General features: G+C 42.3%; 1 protein-coding gene across 1 annotated transcript in view; it reads right to left on the bottom strand.

The window, feature by feature from the left end:
• Positions 1 to 7106: 7106 nt before the first annotated feature.
• CAT (catalase) overlaps positions 7107 to 16950 on the bottom strand; it is a 36533-nt gene continuing 26689 nt past the window's right edge. Inside the window, exons 10-13 of the mRNA XM_069554718.1 lie at positions 14548 to 14678; positions 10381 to 10488; positions 8575 to 8658; positions 7107 to 7814 (exon numbers count right to left, since the gene is read on the bottom strand). Of these exons, the coding sequence (XP_069410819.1) occupies positions 7749 to 7814; positions 8575 to 8658; positions 10381 to 10488; positions 14548 to 14678 (389 nt within the window). The 3' untranslated portion in view covers positions 7107 to 7748. The remainder of the gene's footprint in view (positions 7815 to 8574; positions 8659 to 10380; positions 10489 to 14547; positions 14679 to 16950) is intronic.

The following is a 16950-nucleotide window of genomic DNA, read 5'->3' as shown; positions in this document are numbered from 1 at the left end:
CATTCTTTTTATGGCTGAGTAATATTCCATTATATATATATGCACCACATCTTTATCCAGTCTTCTGTCAATGGATGCTTAGGTTGCTTCCATATGTTGGCAAACAATGCTGCTTTGAACACTGAGGCACATGCGTCTTTTCAAGCCAGCATTTTTGTTTTTTCAGATACATATGTAGCAGTGGAATTGCTGGGTCACATGGTGGTTTTCTTATTTTTTGTTTTGTTTTTTTTTTTGAGAAGCCTCCATACTGTTTTCCATAATGGCTGCACCAAATGACTTTTTTTTTTTTTCATATAACCAGAATGGTTTTACATTTTGAAACTGGGACCCCTGTCCAAGCCAGGTGAAGAGGGAAGTACCATGTTGATGCACTGGATCAAAGCTCACAGTCCAGTTGAAAGAGACTGTCCAGGAAATTGGCAATTATCTAACAGGATGGGAGCTGGGAGCTTTCAGGCTACCAGCTTGGCAGTGAAAAAGCAGAACCAAGCAGCTCTGGGGAATGCAGGGACTGAGGTGAGGGCGAGGCAGGCAGTGGTGGGCTGTACACTCACCACCTAAGAGATGCTGTTCCCCCACCGAAGGTGGGCATCAGGCAATTCAAAGAACAAAAAAAATGAATCCCTCTGCTACTCAAAAAGTTCTCCTGCTGTAAAACCATTAAACTAGCTCCGCCTCTGTATGAGTTTCCAAGGCTGCCCGAAAGAAGTCACCAAATTCGGTGACTTAAAACTACAGAAATTCACTAACAATTCTGGGGGATGAGTCCAAAATTAAGGCATCAGCAGGGCCACGCACCCTCCATAAGTTCTAAGGAAGACCCCTTCCTTGCCCCTTCCAGCTTCCAGAGTCTCCAGGCGTTCCTTCACTTGTGGCTGTAAAAACGCAATCTCTGCCTCCATCTACATAAGAGTTGTCCATTCTCCTCTCCTTCAGTCTCTTAAAAGCTGACCTTGGAGTTCAGGACCCAGTCCAGGATGATCTCACCTGGCCATGCCATGCATGCGTGCTCCGTTGTGTCTCTTTGTGACCCCGTGGACAGTAGCCCACCAGGCTCCTCTGTCCATGGGATTCTCCAGGCAAGAGTATTGGGAGTGCATTGCCATTTCCTTCTCCAAGCGATCTTCCCGACCCAGGAAACCGAACCCACATAAGAGGAGTCTCTTATGTCTCCCGCATTCATTGGTAGGCAGATTCTTTACACTGCGCCACCTGGGAAGCCAGATCTCATCTGGAGATAGCTGCAAAAACCTTTTCTCCAAATAAAGTCACCTTCACAGGTTCCAGAGGTTAGGATATGGATATATGATTTTAGGGACCATCATTCAATCCACTATACTCTTTAAAATGTGAGTTTTACTTAAACATAGATTTTCATAATGTAATTCATTCCAGATCAGAAAATACAAGGATTATTTAAAATAACATGTTTAAACAAACAATAAAAAAGCAAAACAACAAAAATTAAAATGACAATGCAAAAATCACTTATCAAACAGCCAAATGATAGAATAAGTATTTCCTTTGTGAAAAAAAAAAGACCACAGTAGAGCTTTCTACAAGTGAGTGATTAAAATTCTCAAAAACTCAAAAGTATACAGAACTTTTTGAGTTCACATCTATTAACCTTTCACATCTTTAAAAGCTCTGATGAGGATTTTAAAGCCTTCAGTGTGCCCTGTAGGATCACTTAAAACAGAATCTGGCCCTTTGCCTTTATCATGAAATAAGAAGCAAAGAAATGCCCAAGAAGCTTGCCCACTGTTTTTCTTTCAGAAAAGCCAAGTGCTAAGAAATTTTGAAAACTTATTTCTGTAGCAGGGATTACAAATTAGAGTCATGCCCTTTTACCTGGGGAAGGGAAAAAATTAATGTGCTTTAAACTAAAATTCTGATATTGAACTGGAAAGCAACAAGATGATTCTTCAAAGTTTCCCTAAGTCCAGACCAACCCTCCTTTTAGAACAGTAAATAAAATATTTTAAAATACCAGTAGATTTTTAGAGAGTAGTGTGCCAGAAGGTAAGTGAAAATGTCTTTTAAGAAGGTAAGAAGGTGAGAAACAAAAAGACATGTCCACACAAAAACACACACAAAAATGTTCATAGCAGCATTATTCATAGTAGCCAAAAAAGTGTAAACCACCCAAATGTCTGTTGACTGATGAATGGATCACTAAAATACAGCTTATCCCTACACCAGGATATTATTTAGCAACAGAAGGCAATGAAGTGTAGATACATGATAAAACATGTAAGAATCTTGATAACAGTATACTAAATGAAAGAAGCCAGTCACTGAAGATCACATGTTGTTATGATTCCATTTAGATAAAATGTGCAAGGCAGGCAAATCTATGGACAGATCCGAAATGGCCAAGGGTTACTGGGCAGGATTAAGTTGGGTGGCAGGGGTGGGGGGGGGGGGGTGGGGGTGGGATGGTGCATGACTGCTAATGAGTACAGAGATTTTTAGAGGGGGACAGCGAAGTTCTAAAACTTCGGTAGTGACTGCACAACTCCGTGCATATGCTAAAAACCATTGAATCATACACTTTAAATGGATGGATTTTATGGTATGTGAAGTCTATCACCAAAAAACAGCTGGTTTCTTTTTTTAAAGAAAGTGTCAATGATCAATTGTGTCAAACACTGCCGAGAGGCCATGTAAGGTAAGGATGAGAATGGACTTTGGGCTTTGGGCCTCTGTGTGTGTACGTGTGTATGTGGCAAAACATACATAAAATTTACCATTTTTAAACTGCTTTTAAGTATACAGTTCAGTGGCAAATATATTCACGCTGTTATGTTACCATCACCACCATCCACCTCCAGAACTTTTTCATCTTCCAAATGAAACTCTGCTACTACTGCTAAGTTGCTTCAGTCATGTCCAACTCTGTGCGATCCCAAGGACGGCAGCCCACCAGGCTCCCCTGTCCCTGGGATTCTCCAGGCAAGAACACTGGAGTGGATTGCCATTTCCTTCTCCAATGCATGAAAGTGAAAAGTGAAAGTGAAGTCGCTCAGTCGTGTCTGACTCTTGGTGACCCCATGGACTGCAGCCTACCAGGCTCCTCTGACCATGGGATTTTCCAGGCAAGAGTACTGGAGTGGGTTGCCATTGCTTAGTCAATTACACAATGAAACTCTGTATCTATTAAATAAGAATTCCCCATTCCCCCCTCCCTCAGCCCTTAGCAACCACCATTCTACTTTCTGTCTTCGTGTATTTCACTATTCTAGGTACCTCATATAAGTGGCACACGACTGAGTGACTTCACTTTCACTTTTCACTTTCATGCATTGGAGAAGGAAATGGCAGCCCACTCCAGTGTTCTTGCCTGGAGAATCCCAGGTACGGGGGAGCCCGGTGGGCTGCCATCTATGGGGTCGCACAGAGTCGGACATGACTGAAGCGACTTAGCAGCAGCAGCAGCAGCATATAAGTGGAATCATACCATATTTGTCCATCTGTATCAGACTTACTTCACTTAGCATGTCTTCAAGATTCAGTCACGTTGCAACATGTGTCAGAATTTCCTTCTTTGTTAAGGCTGAATAATATTCCATTGTCTGGATATACATCTTGTTTATCCATTCACCTATTAACGAACTCTGAAGTTGTTTCACCTTTTGACCCTGATGAACAATGCTTCACATGGCACACATATCTCTTCAAGTCCCTGCTTCCACCCCTTTTGGGGATATACCCAGAAGCGGGACTCCTAGATGGGACCACTGGATTTTAGTGGCATGGAAGTCATTGGTGACCTTAACAAGGGCAGTCTGCTTGTAGGTTCAAAGAAAGGACAGAGAGAGTGAAGATAGCAAGTAAAGGCAGTTCTTAAAAGACATTTTTTCAATAAAAGGGAGCAGAATAAAGGGAATAATAACAATAAATATCATTAACACTGCTGTATGTTATATATGAAAACTGTTGAGAGTAAATCCTAAGAGCTCTCCTCATGAGAAAAAAAATTTTGTTTCTATTTCTTTAGTGTTGTTCGAGATGACGAATGTTAACTAAAATTAGGTTGGTGCAAATGTAACTGCGGTTTCGGGTTTTTAAATCATTATAATCAGGCTCAAACACATCCTTATTAATCAACATAGGAACCACTACAATCAATACATTTTTGCCAGTAAGAAATGTTGGCTTCTTCCTGTAGTGTAGTAATCCATGCTATAGGATTCAACAAACTCTTGGAAAGCATTTTCTGCATCCAGCTGGCTATGGAAGAATTTTCCCTGCAAAAAGTTGTCCCTGCAAAATGCAGATTTCAGTGCGTCTCATCGATTTGCTGAGCATACTCAGATGTAATGGTTTTGCTGGGATTCAGAAAGCTGGAGTGGATCAGTCCAGCAGCAGACCACCAAACAGTGACCTTTTTTTTGGTACAAGTTTGGCTCTGGGATGTGGCTTCCCTGGTGGCTCAGAGGTTAAAGCGTCTGCCTGCAATGTGGGAGACCTGGGTTCAATCCCTGGGTGGGGAAGATCCTCTGGAGAAGGAAATGGCAACCCACTCCAGTATTCTTGCCTAGAGAATCTCATGGATGGAGGAGCCTGAGGGGCTACAGTGCACAGGGTTGTAAAGAGTCGGACATGACTGAGCGACCTAACTTTCACTTTTCACTTGGCTTTGGGAAGTGCTTTAGAGCTGCTTCTTGGTCCAACCACTGAGCTGGTGGTTTGTCACTGGCTGTCATATAGAATCCACTTTTCGTCACACATCACAGTCCGATCCAAAAATGGCCTGTTGTTGCGAAGAATAAGAGACGACGACACTTCAAAATGACGATTTTTTTCCCAGTCAGCTCATGAGGCACCCTCTTACTATTTAGGCTTTTTTACCTTTCTAATTTGCTTCAGTGCTGAATGACCATAGTGTGGCTGGCGTTCAGTTCTTCAGCAACTTCTCCAGTAGTTGAAAGAGGATCAGCTTTGATGATCCTCCCAACTGGTCACTGTCAACTTCTGATGGCTAGCCGCTACAATCATCTTCAAGGCTCTCATCTCCTTTCCAAAACTTTGCAAAACCACTACTGCACCGTACGTTTGTTAGCAGTTCCTGGGTCGAGCGCATTACTCATCTTACAAGCTGTCTCTGCTGCTTTACAGCCCATTTTGAACTCAAATAAGAATATGGCTCAAATTTGCTTTTTGCCTAACATTATTTCCATAGTGTAATGTAAATATAAAATAAACAGCTTGAGAAATCTGTATGCAGGTCAGGAAGCAGCAGTTAGAACTGGACATGGAACAACAGACTGGTTCCAAATAGGAAAAGGAGTACGTCAAGGCTGTATATTGTCACCCTGCTTATTTAACTTCTATGCAGAGGACATCATGAGAAACGCTGGGCTGGAAGAAACACAAGCTGGAATCAAGATTGCCAGGAGAAATATCAATAACTTCAGATATGCAGATGACACCACCCTGATGGCAGAAAGTGAAGAGGAACTAAAAAGCCTCTTGATGAAAGTGAAAGTGGAGAGTGAAAAAGCTGGCCTAAAGCTCAACATTCAGAAAACAAAGATCATGGCATCCAGTCCCATCACTTCATGGGAAATAGATGGGGAAACAGTGGAAACAGTGTCAGATTTTATTTTGGGGGGCTCCAAAATCACTGCAGATGGTGACTGCAGCCATGAAATTAAAAGACACTTACTCCTTGGAAGAAAAGTTATGACCAACCTAGACAGCATAGTGAAAAGCAGAGACATTACTTTGCCGACTAAGGTTCGTCTAGTCAAGGCTATGGTTTTTCCAGTGGTCATGTACGGATGTGAGAATTGGACTGTGAAGAAGGCTGAGCACCGAAGAATTGATGCTTTTGAACTGTGGTGTTGGAGAAGACTCTTGAGAGTCCCTTGGACTGCAAGGAGATCCAACCAGTCCATTTGAAGGAGATCAGCCCTGGGATTTCTTTGGAAGGAATGATGCTAAAGCTGAAACTCCAGTACTTTGGCCACCTCATACGAAGGGTTGACTCATTGGAAAAGACTCCGATGCTGGGAGGGACTGGGGGCAGGAGGAGAAAGGGACAACAGAGGATGAGATGGCTGGATGGCATCACTGACTCGACGGACGTGAGTCTGAGTGAACTCCGGGAGTTGGTGATGGACAGGGAGGCCTGGCGTGCTGCGATTCATGGGGTCGCAAAGAGTCAGACACGACTGAGCGACTGAACTGAACTGAATAAATCATTATCAAAAAACATAAATGAGAAATGTACATTAAAATGATGTATAACATAATCACATTAAGAATGTATCCCAAAATCAAACAGCAAATTTCAACAATGCAAAAACCACAGTTATGTTTGCACTAATGTAATATTATTATTTTGACCTCACCACACAGTGTATGGAATCTTAGTTTCCCAACCAAGGATCAAACCTGGGCCCATGACTAGAGCACCAAGTCCTAACCACTGGACTGCCCAATTAAACTTATTGTGATAACCACTTCATGATTTATGTGAGTTGAATCATTATACTGTGCATGTAAAATTTATACAGTGCTGTATGCCAATTATATATCAATAAAACTGCAAAGAAAAAAGGGAAAAATAAAATTCAAAGAAGTTAAAACTCATAATCAGATTAAAAGAAGCAAGCTAATGAACAAGAGATCTAAGTAACTTTCAAAACTAGGAAATTCGCTGTTTTCCCAATGGAATAAAGTTCTGGTCCCCTGTACCTCAGAAGCTGTGTATAAAGGCTATTGGTTTAAACAAATAATATACTATCCTTGTAAAACCAGTATTTTCAATTTTAAGGGAAAGTATCTGATAACAGGGGGCTTTCCTGGTGGCTCAGCAGTAAAGAATCTGCCTGCCAATGCAGGAGACACAGGTTCAATTCCTGGGTCAGGAAGATCCCCTGGAGAAGGAAATGGCAACCCATTCCAGTATTCTTGCCTGGGAAATCCCATGGACAGAGGAGCCTGACTTGGCTACAGTCCATGGGATCGCAAAAGAGTTGGACATGACTAAACAACTAAACAATGACAATCTAATAACATGATATTCAGATTAAGAATCTTGAGACATTTCAAGTTATATATGGAGACTAAAGAAATCAAACACCAGTCTTCTATTTTTATTTACACATTATTTTATTGGAAAAAGGAAAGCAATTACAAATCAGTCTACTGCAAAATCAGTGCTGTATTAGGATAAATGTAATTCCAAGTTTTAAAAAATCTGATTAATTCAAAGCAGGAATAAACATCAAGCCATGATGGTGCTGAAGTTATTTTCAAAAGATAGCAATGTGTTCTTCCTCATGGGAACTTGGAAAAATTTAAATTTCTCAGTAAATTATCTTTATCTTTTCTTCTTATATAATTACAGTGATAGTTTTATAAAATAGGCCATGAGATGATATGTAAACATTAATGTCACCAAGACTTTTTCTTGTCAAATAAAATCGTATTTCTGCTAGAAACTTTCATTCTAGTCATTTTAAGTGAATAATCAGCTGTCAAAAGCAAATACATGTTTCTTTTAAATGATTGTTAAGCCCTAACCTTCATTCACCCACAGGAAAGTAGGATTAAAAGCCATTATTACATCATTTGCGATAGAAATCTGGATTATCATTTTGCAGACACAAACTTGCATTTGCACGTCTAGTGCAGGAGAATCTTCCATCCAGTGATCAGTGGGCACAGGTGTGAACACAGGCTTTGCTTCACAGGCGGACGGCAAGGTGGTGCAGGACCAGGGCCCCCGACCCTCAGAGATTAGCTTTCTCCCTTGCAGACAAGTGAGACCCATGCTGCACATAGGTGTGAACTGCGTTCTGGTTCAAAAGGGCAAGACCAGCAAGTTAGTTAGCTCACTCGGGCAGAGACTCAGCACTTTTCTGCTTTCATCTGTGCTCAAATGAAAGTAACAACGCAGAGTTTGTCCACCTTAGATTGTCTTATAAGCACATGCGCTAAGTTGCTTCAGTTGTGTCCAACTCTTTGAGACCCTATGGACTATAGCCCCTGCGGAGGAGGAGGTGACAACCCACTCCAGTATCCTTGCCTGGAGAATCCCATGGACAGAGGAGCCTGGTGGGGTTGCAAAGAATCGGACATCACACACACACACACACACACACACACGACGTCACATACACACCCACGACATCACACACACACACACACACGATACGCACACACACGTCACATACACACACGACATCTCACACACACACGACGTCTCACACACACACACGTCACACACACATACACACACATGACATCACATACACACACGGCGTGCCACACACACACACAACAGTCTTATATGGCGCAGGCGCGCACACACACACACACACACACACAAACACACACACACCCACACCCACCGACCCACACAGAGTCTTATATGGCCCAGGGCTTAAATGAAGAGGTTGCGCTTTCCAGGTGAGTTCTTTATATCTCAACTGAGATTGTGAACAGCTGCTTAAGAAACTGAATAGTTGTCCCTGAGGAGAATCACTGCAAGAGAAAACCCACTGTGCCTATCCATGACACACATCCTCTGCCACAGCTGGGCTGCTCTGGGCTCACCTTAGGTTTCTCCTCATTGTATTTGTCCAAAAGAGCCTGGATGCGGGAGCCATACTCAGGATGGACATCACTGAAGTTCTTAACCTGAAAGCAAATGAACACCATGAGAGCATCACCCTAGACCCCTCCCACGCCAGTCCCTCGTGTCTGCTCCACGGGATTCACTCCAGAGGGGAGGAGGGACACGTCCACAGGGGGCAGAGCCACACAGCATTTAACAACAGGGAGCAGGACTCAGGTCCTGATGTATACTGGCTGAGTAACCCTGGATAAGTCATTCGCCTGAGCTGCAGTACCCACTTCTCATGGAACAGGTGAGACAATCAAATCTCCCTCGTAGAATTCAATATCCACTCCCATAAAAACAAATGAGTCGATTAAATCAACCCTGCAGAGTATTGTGAGAAAAGGCATTAGGAGGTGGGCTCCACTTAGAGCAGGTAAAGAGCTGACCTCGGAGGAATGCAACAAGCTACAGTGATTTGTATTAAGAAACGGGCCCTGACACTGCCTGAATTTACAGTTAGCTGTATACACCATGGGTAAAATAGATAGCTGGTGGGAAGCTACTGTCCAGCACGGGGAGCTCAGCTCAGTGGTGACCTAGACGGGTAGGATGGGGCAGGGGTTGGGTTCAGGGGCCCAAGAAGGAGGGGATATATGTATACATATCCTTGATGTGCTTTGTTATACAGCAGAAAGTAACACAACTTGTAGAGCAATTACATGCCAATTAAAAAATAAAGTGAGGTGTACAAACACTGGCTTGTGCTGGGCAACTCTGCACACGTCGAGAAGGAACTCCTGACCAGGGGCTGATCCCCAGCAGACAGCAAGAGGTAGGATATCAAGAACCCACAGAGGCCAGGCAGCTTTAGCGTACTAAGAGGAGAAGGCCAAGAGTTTGAGCCCAACTCTCTGCTTACAGTCTTACTCATTCTTCTAAGAAAGATGAAAAAACACCCGCCCCACCTCTCTCACAGAGCAACAGTCAGGCTCTCTGCCTGAGTGAAACAGCAAGAAGTACTAGCGTCCAGGGAATCAAAGGGTTATCTTTCATATACACACTCATCAAACACGGTTTCTAGAGCTCGGCCTGCAGAGAAAGCGCCCAGCCTGCAAGGTACTTATCTCCAGACCTTAGAACATACTCCAGAGAGTATGAACAGAGAGGCAGAAGCCAAGAGATAAGAGAAGGGCAGCGGTTCCTAAATTTATGAGAGGCTGACCCTGGGGCGGCCAGGAAACCAACAGTGAGCAAACAGCACAACGAGCGACCATCAGAAATGCCCTGGGACACCTTTGCTCGAAAGGTCAGCCTGAGCTTTGGAAGCAGCTCAGTTTTTACCCCAGAAAACAGCATGTTTCTTGTTGCTTCTGAAGGCACGTTGGGTATCATAACATCGAGCGGTCAGGCAGACTTCACACCACAAAGACGTAATCTATATTTCTTATCATCTAAAGTCTAAGCAAAATTGTGGCAGGACCCACATTTTGATACTGGATATTACTCTCTTAACATGGAACTTGTCTACAGTCAGATTGAATAGCATTAGGGGATGATTTGCCCTAAACTATTACACACTGGACAAAGAGTAAAGGATTGATGGATACAGTGCATCTGCTGGAGGTAAGCCATAGAAAGAAAGGAATCAGAGGTTGACTGGGGATTCATACTAGTTTTTTTAAGTTTGCTTAACTCAAGTGAAATAGAAATGACACTTCTTTTGAAGGTTTTTCTCCCTCAGCTGCACTCTCCCATCCTGCCAGCAGGTGTCACTGTTCGGCTTACAAAGTATCACTCACCGCTTTCTTCTGGATAAAAAGCTGTGCGTCTTTCAGATGGCCCGCAATGTTCTCACACAGGCGTTTCCTCTGCTCCTCATTCAGTACTTTCAAATAGAAATCCCGCACCTGCTCATTGAAAACAGAGGGCAGGGAATCAGATAACTATTTTATCACGAACAAAACTGATCCAAACCCCACTTTTGAAATGAAGACGCAAGATTTCTCATTGCTGTAAGAATGAAAAAAGGCTTTGCAATTTAAGAATAATTTAAAACTATAGATGAAACTGTCACATGCTAAGTTCTTCACTTTTTGTTTTAAGTCAATCAGGAAGATAACAGGGGACTTCACTGGCCGTCCAGTGATTAAGACTCCACGCTTCCAATGTGGGAGGCATGGGTTCAATCCCTGGTCAGGGAACTGAGAGCCCACATACCGCGGGGGCATAGGCAAAAAAAACAAAAAGGAAGATAATAGCTCATGACTTCTTTTTAATAATGTGTTTTGTGGTCACTGCTTATAAATCTCTTATAAATAAAAGGCAGTGTGGCCTACAATTAAAAATGCCACCACACCTTATTACTGACAAGTGCAGAACGTGCTGTCATCAAATGCAAGCTTAGCACAAGACAACCTTCGTTCAGTTCACCCAGAGCCAGAGAGGACACACCCTAGCTCATTAATTAGGTTCTTAGCTACTCGGAAGCCAAAACTTCTTAGAGAAGACAGATGTTAATAGTGGTATTTTGCTTACAGTATACTGAGTTTACTTCTAAAATGGATATCAAAAGGTTAAAATTAAAAGTAAGTACATAGTAAGCAAAGTAATACATATATGAGTTCTAACAGCCTCTGCTTATTTCTGAAATCAGCCATTTCTCAGTTATCGCTCTGACTATTCAACATTTCATCCATTCATTGAGCAAATATTTATTACTCACGTACCTATAATGCACCCAGACACTATTCTATGTACTGTTCTTCTGCTGCTGCTGCTGCTGCTGCTAAGTCGCTTCGGTCATGTCCAACTCTGTGTGACCCCATAGACGGCAGCCCACCAGGCTCCCCTGTCCCTGGGATTCTCCAGGCAAGAACACTGGAGTGGGTTGCCATTTCCTTCTCCAATGCATGAAAGTGAAAAGTGAAAGTGAAGTCGCTTAGTTGTAAAACATCAAATTACCCAAGGTAGCAAATTTATAAAATATCAAAACTTTACAGTTTTTATAAGTTACCAAATATCAGAATATAATACTACTTTTAAAATCTGAGCAAACTTTAAATCTGATATTAAAGTTTAAAAATCTTTGGACTTTTAGGTGTTAACATAATCCAATCAAAGTACTGCATGTGGGAAGATCTAAATAGTTCTTTAATGAAGATGTACAGATGGCCAACAAACATGAAAAAAATGCTGAACACTGCTAATTATTAGAGAAATACAAATCAAAACTACAATGAGGTATCACCCCACTCCAGTCTGAATGGTCATATCATAAACTCTAGTGGCTCAGACAGTAAAGAATCTGCCTGCAACATAGGAGACCCGGGTTTGATCCCTGGGCCAAGAAGATCCCCTGGAGTACCAAATGGCAACCCACTCCAGTATTCCTGCCTCGAGAATCCCATGGACAAAGGAGCCTGGCGGGCTGCAGCCCATGGGGTAGCAGAGTTGGAAACAACTGAGCAACTAAGCACAGCACAGCACATGCCTGGCTAACAACCACCAATCATACACAGCTCGGCTGCTCACTACAGGAGGGCATGGACTCCACACACGAGACAGCTGTTCCATTTCATAACCAGATAAGGATGCTGAGCTAATCTACCCACTCCAACACGTTAACCACAGACCTTTAAGAGCAGGACCAAATTCCTATTAATGAAAAAGTGACATTTTTAATAGCCTGTATACAAAGCGAGAGAATAACTTTTTTTTCTTTTTAAGTGTACTGTGTCTGCAGTTAGGGTACCAAACGTCAAGTGTGAAGTTCACTGTGATTCTTCAGGGGACAATGACGTGTCACAACCACCCAGATCAAGAGAGAGATGTCACTCACATCTCAGAAATGCCCCTACATACCCCTCCTCCCAGTCCCCTTTCTCCAACTGACCCCCCAATTGTTTTTACTTCTATTATTATAAATGTCTTTCTTTACTTCTCTTGGAAATGTACACAAATGCAATCATGTGGTCTATATTCCCGTCCTATTGTTCATGTTTGTAAGATTCACCTGTGTGCCTGCTTGTTGGAATACTTCATTAGTTTTCATTGCTGTACACTGTGGGAATAGCAGAGAAGGCAGTGGCACCCCACTCTAGTACTCTTGCCTGGAAAATCCCATGGATGGAGGAGCCTGGTAGGCTGCAGTCCATGGGGTCACTAAGAGTCGGATACGACTGAGCGACTTCACTTTCACTTTTCCTTTCATGCACTGGAGAAGGAAATGGCAACCCACTTCAGTGTTCGTGCCTGGAAAATCCCAGGGACAGGGGAGCCTGGTGGGCTTCCATCTCTGGGGTTACACAGAGTCTGACACGACTGAAGCGACTTAGCAGCAGCAGCAGCAGTGGGAATATACCACGGTTTATTTATCTAAGCTTTCGTTGATGAACACTTGGATGATATGAAGAAACTGTCGTACCCGTCTTCTGCTGCTCATATGTACACATTTCTATTTGGAATCTATGCTTAAGAGTGCACTTACTAGGTCAAAAGGCACATACATGTTTAGCTTCAGTGGATACTGACAACTAGGTCTCCAGAACACCTGAACCAATTTACACTTATGTGAGAGCTGTTTCTCATTTTACAAATATCTGGTACACATTCCTTTTAAGTCTCATCATTCTTGTGCATTTGTAGCAGCGCCTCTTTTTACTTTTATTTTGTGTATTCCTGATGACTAATGAAATAAATGACCTTTCTGTCTGTTTTCCAGTCATTTGGATCCTTCTTTTATGAAGTGCCTCTTCAAGTCTTTTGCCCATTTTTTTCATATTCGTTTGTCTTTTTCTTATTGCTGTGTGGGAGTTCTTTATATGCACTGTACGTGTGTTGTTTGTTATTTAGAGGAAAGCAAACCAGCTTGCGTTCTCAGTCTCTAAATGGTTTCTCATAATGAAGGGGAGTTCTTTTTTTCTCTCTTCATGAGTGAGTCTTGATAACATCTACTGCTCTGTCTGCCAGTTCAGTAATCCTTTCTTCAGTTATGTTTAATCACCTTTTTAAACTCATTTACTAAATGCTTACTTTAGTTGTTCGTTTTCCAGCTCAGTATGTCCATTCAATTTTTTAAATTTTATTTTATTTTATTGGCCACGCTGCACAGCTTGAGGGATCTTAGTTCCCCGACCAGGGATCGAACCTACACCCTCTGCAGCAGAAATGCAGTCTTAACTACTAGACTGCTAGGGATGTTCTCTCAATTCTTTTTTTATAGATTAAAGTTCTCAATAATGCTCCATGTTGTCATCTTTTCTATTTTCCTAAAAATATTATTTGCAGTCCGCACAGAGTCGGACACGACTGAAGCGACTTAGCAGCAGTAAAACCTGTATCTGACAATTTCACTGTCTGGATCTCCAGTAGGTTTGCTTCTATTGCCAATTTTGTTTTGTTTTTTTCCTCCCTCTTGATTTTTCAGATATAAGGTCTTAAGTGTTGGGTATGCCTGATAATGTAGTACTGAATGCTGGATATTTGCATATTAAAAAAAAAAGATAATCTGAGACTCTATTTTCAACTCCAACTAATATGGGAACTGAGTTATGAATAAATATGTTGTCCCTGAATTCAATTTGAGACATATTAGACACTTCAAACTTTAAACGGAGAAGGCAATGGCACCCCACTCCAGTACTCTTGCCTGGAGAATCCCATGGACGGAGGAGCCTGGTGGGCTGGCAGTCCACGGGGTCACTAAGAGTTGGATATGACTAAGCGACTTCACTTTCACTTTTCACTTTCATGCATTGGAGAAGGAAATGGCAACCCACTCCAGTGTTCTTGCCTGGAGAATCCCAGGGACGGGGGAGCCTGGTGGGCTGCCGTCTCTGGGGTCGCACAGAGTCAGACATGACTGAAGTGACTTAGCAGTAGCAGTAGCAGACACTTAAAAGGGGAATATATGCAGACATTGAGAAGAATGACCAAGCGACTCTCACAGAAGACAAAGGAGCCATTACCTGAGTGACATTGTCATCGCTGGCACTGTTGAAGCGCTGTACATCCCCAGAAAAGCGGGTCCTATGTTCCAGGGCAGAAGGCTGATGCTCGGGAGCACTAAAGCTATTGGGGTAGTAATTTGGAGCCCCACCTTTAAAGGAAAACCACATACATTCAGTTGGGGAGATGAAAAATGAAATAAGTCTACAAAATAAAAAATTCAAGTGACAATTATATATGTATGTGTGTGCACATGCCATGCACATATTATTTTTAACTCCCCACATTTAGCTATAAACACACCCAGATTCTTAGAGAATACTGTCATCTGCTCACATGTCCGTCTCCCTCTGCATCTTACAGAAGAGATCTCAAGTTCCCTTTGAACACTCAGATGGTCCCATCTCTACAGTCTTCTGATGCTTACCAGGACAAATATATTTATATAAGTTTGGTTTGGCCCCCACAGAAGATGACACCCAAAGACACATTTCAAATTGGAGGGTTTCAAGTGGGCCTGGGCGCAGTTCAGACATGCAATCATGGGATTCCTGGGAGCTCAGAGTTCCAGCTCTGCTCTTTCAGTCACCAGGCACGCGGACTGAGCCCCGAGACACTCGCTGACTGCTGCAGGGTGATGCAGTGGTCAGTGCTGGACCCGGAATCTGGAAGTTCTGACTCTTCCATTCCAGCACATACGAGATTCCCATCATGGGACTCTACTTCACTACCTCTTAAAGGTGTTTAAGATGCTTGGGGTTTCTTTCCTTTATTGACTACGACTTTATTTAATTCTATTGGGCTGGCCAAAAAAGTTCGTTTGGGTTCTCCATAACATCTTACGAACTTTTTGGCCAACCAACCCAACAGCTGCACTTTTGCTTCTTTCTACAGATGCATTTTTAAAATATTTTTTTAACTTTGATATTTCTAGTATGTCACCACTGATTTCTCTGGACTTAGGAAAAATAATGACAAATGCAATCAAAACTTGTATTAAGACTTCCAGAATAAATTTTGAGGCTCTTTTTTTCCCTTTTGGCATGTTTATTTTCCCAACCATACTCTGCTTCAGCTGATGTAAACAGAAGCTTGTGTTATCTGAGTACACGCTGCCTAAACAGAAAGGATGGCTTGAAAAAACATAGCAAGTGGTTTGAACAAACCAGTCTGGGTTTAGAATTTTACCCAGGTCCCTCCTGGAATAGACAATCCTGGGTGGCCACATCACACTGACAAAGGAATCAAAAGCTCTAGGAAGACAAGGGCACCATGCTCCCATGGAGTCCAGTTACCAGCCCAAGAAATTCATTCCAGGTCAGCCACGTCCATGTGGAAAGCAAAGTTCTCCAATAACAAGCCATCACAGTGATTTTCTGTACTAAGAATTAGCTCTTTGAAATGTGCCAGTTTGAGTAACTTTAAAATTTTATTTCCAAATAAGCTCTGACCTTTACTCAAAGTTGGAGTTGTCCTCAAGTCATTGACTACTGGGAAAGATTAAGTTTTTTCATCGAACTGCAAGGGAACAGGTCAAACTTTCTACTTTTAAAATTAGGCAAAAGGGGTATCAAGTAGTTTTTTCACACGTATGCCACTATAATAGTAAACAAGAATGGTAAACACAAAGCAATTACTTATTAATGACATCCCAAAATATACATGAATCACTTTAATACAGCTGGGCTTCCCTGACAGCTCAGTCGGTAAAGAATCTGCCTGCAATGCAGGAGACTCCAGTTCAATTCCTGGGTCGGGAAGATCTACTGGAAAAGGGATAGGCAACCCATTCTGGTATTCTTGGGCTTCCCTTGTGATTCAGCTGGTAAAGAATCCACCTGCAATGCGGAAGACCTGAGTTCGATCCCTGGGTTGGGAAGATTCCCCTGGAGAAGGGAAAAGCTACCCACTCCAGTATTCTGGCCTGGAAAATTCCACGGACTGCATAGTCCATGGGGATGCAAAGAATCGGACATGACTGTGCAAATTTCACTTAATACAGCCAGTCTCAACAACAAAAGAATCAAGGAATATTAATGAAAAACAATAACTTAAGGATAAAAACACAGAAGACAGATAGAGGAGTACCAATTACTTTGGGCAATTCTACACCAACACGTCAAGCCTCAGAGAGCAGAAATACTGCAACCACCCAACACACTCAGTTAGTGAGCATATTAACTTGTTGAATACTTGGAAGAGGCTTAATGATAATAATCGTAACGAGATGCAAGGCACAAAATTATATATGTATACGCTAATCTTAAATGTGTAACAAATATTCACAGAAGAGACTGGCAAGAAATACAGCAAAATCAATGTCAGTAATAAAATTAATTAATTAAAAAAAAAAAATCCTGCTCCCTAAGTTGGATGATACCCTGCAGCAGCCAGGGTGAAAGATCTTTCTCTCTGCCTTTCAC

The sequence above is a fragment of the Ovis canadensis genome, chromosome 15, assembly GCF_042477335.2.
Source record: "Ovis canadensis isolate MfBH-ARS-UI-01 breed Bighorn chromosome 15, ARS-UI_OviCan_v2, whole genome shotgun sequence".
Taxonomy (NCBI): domain Eukaryota; kingdom Metazoa; phylum Chordata; class Mammalia; order Artiodactyla; family Bovidae; genus Ovis; species Ovis canadensis.
This window is presented reverse-complemented; position numbering and strand designations above follow the sequence as displayed.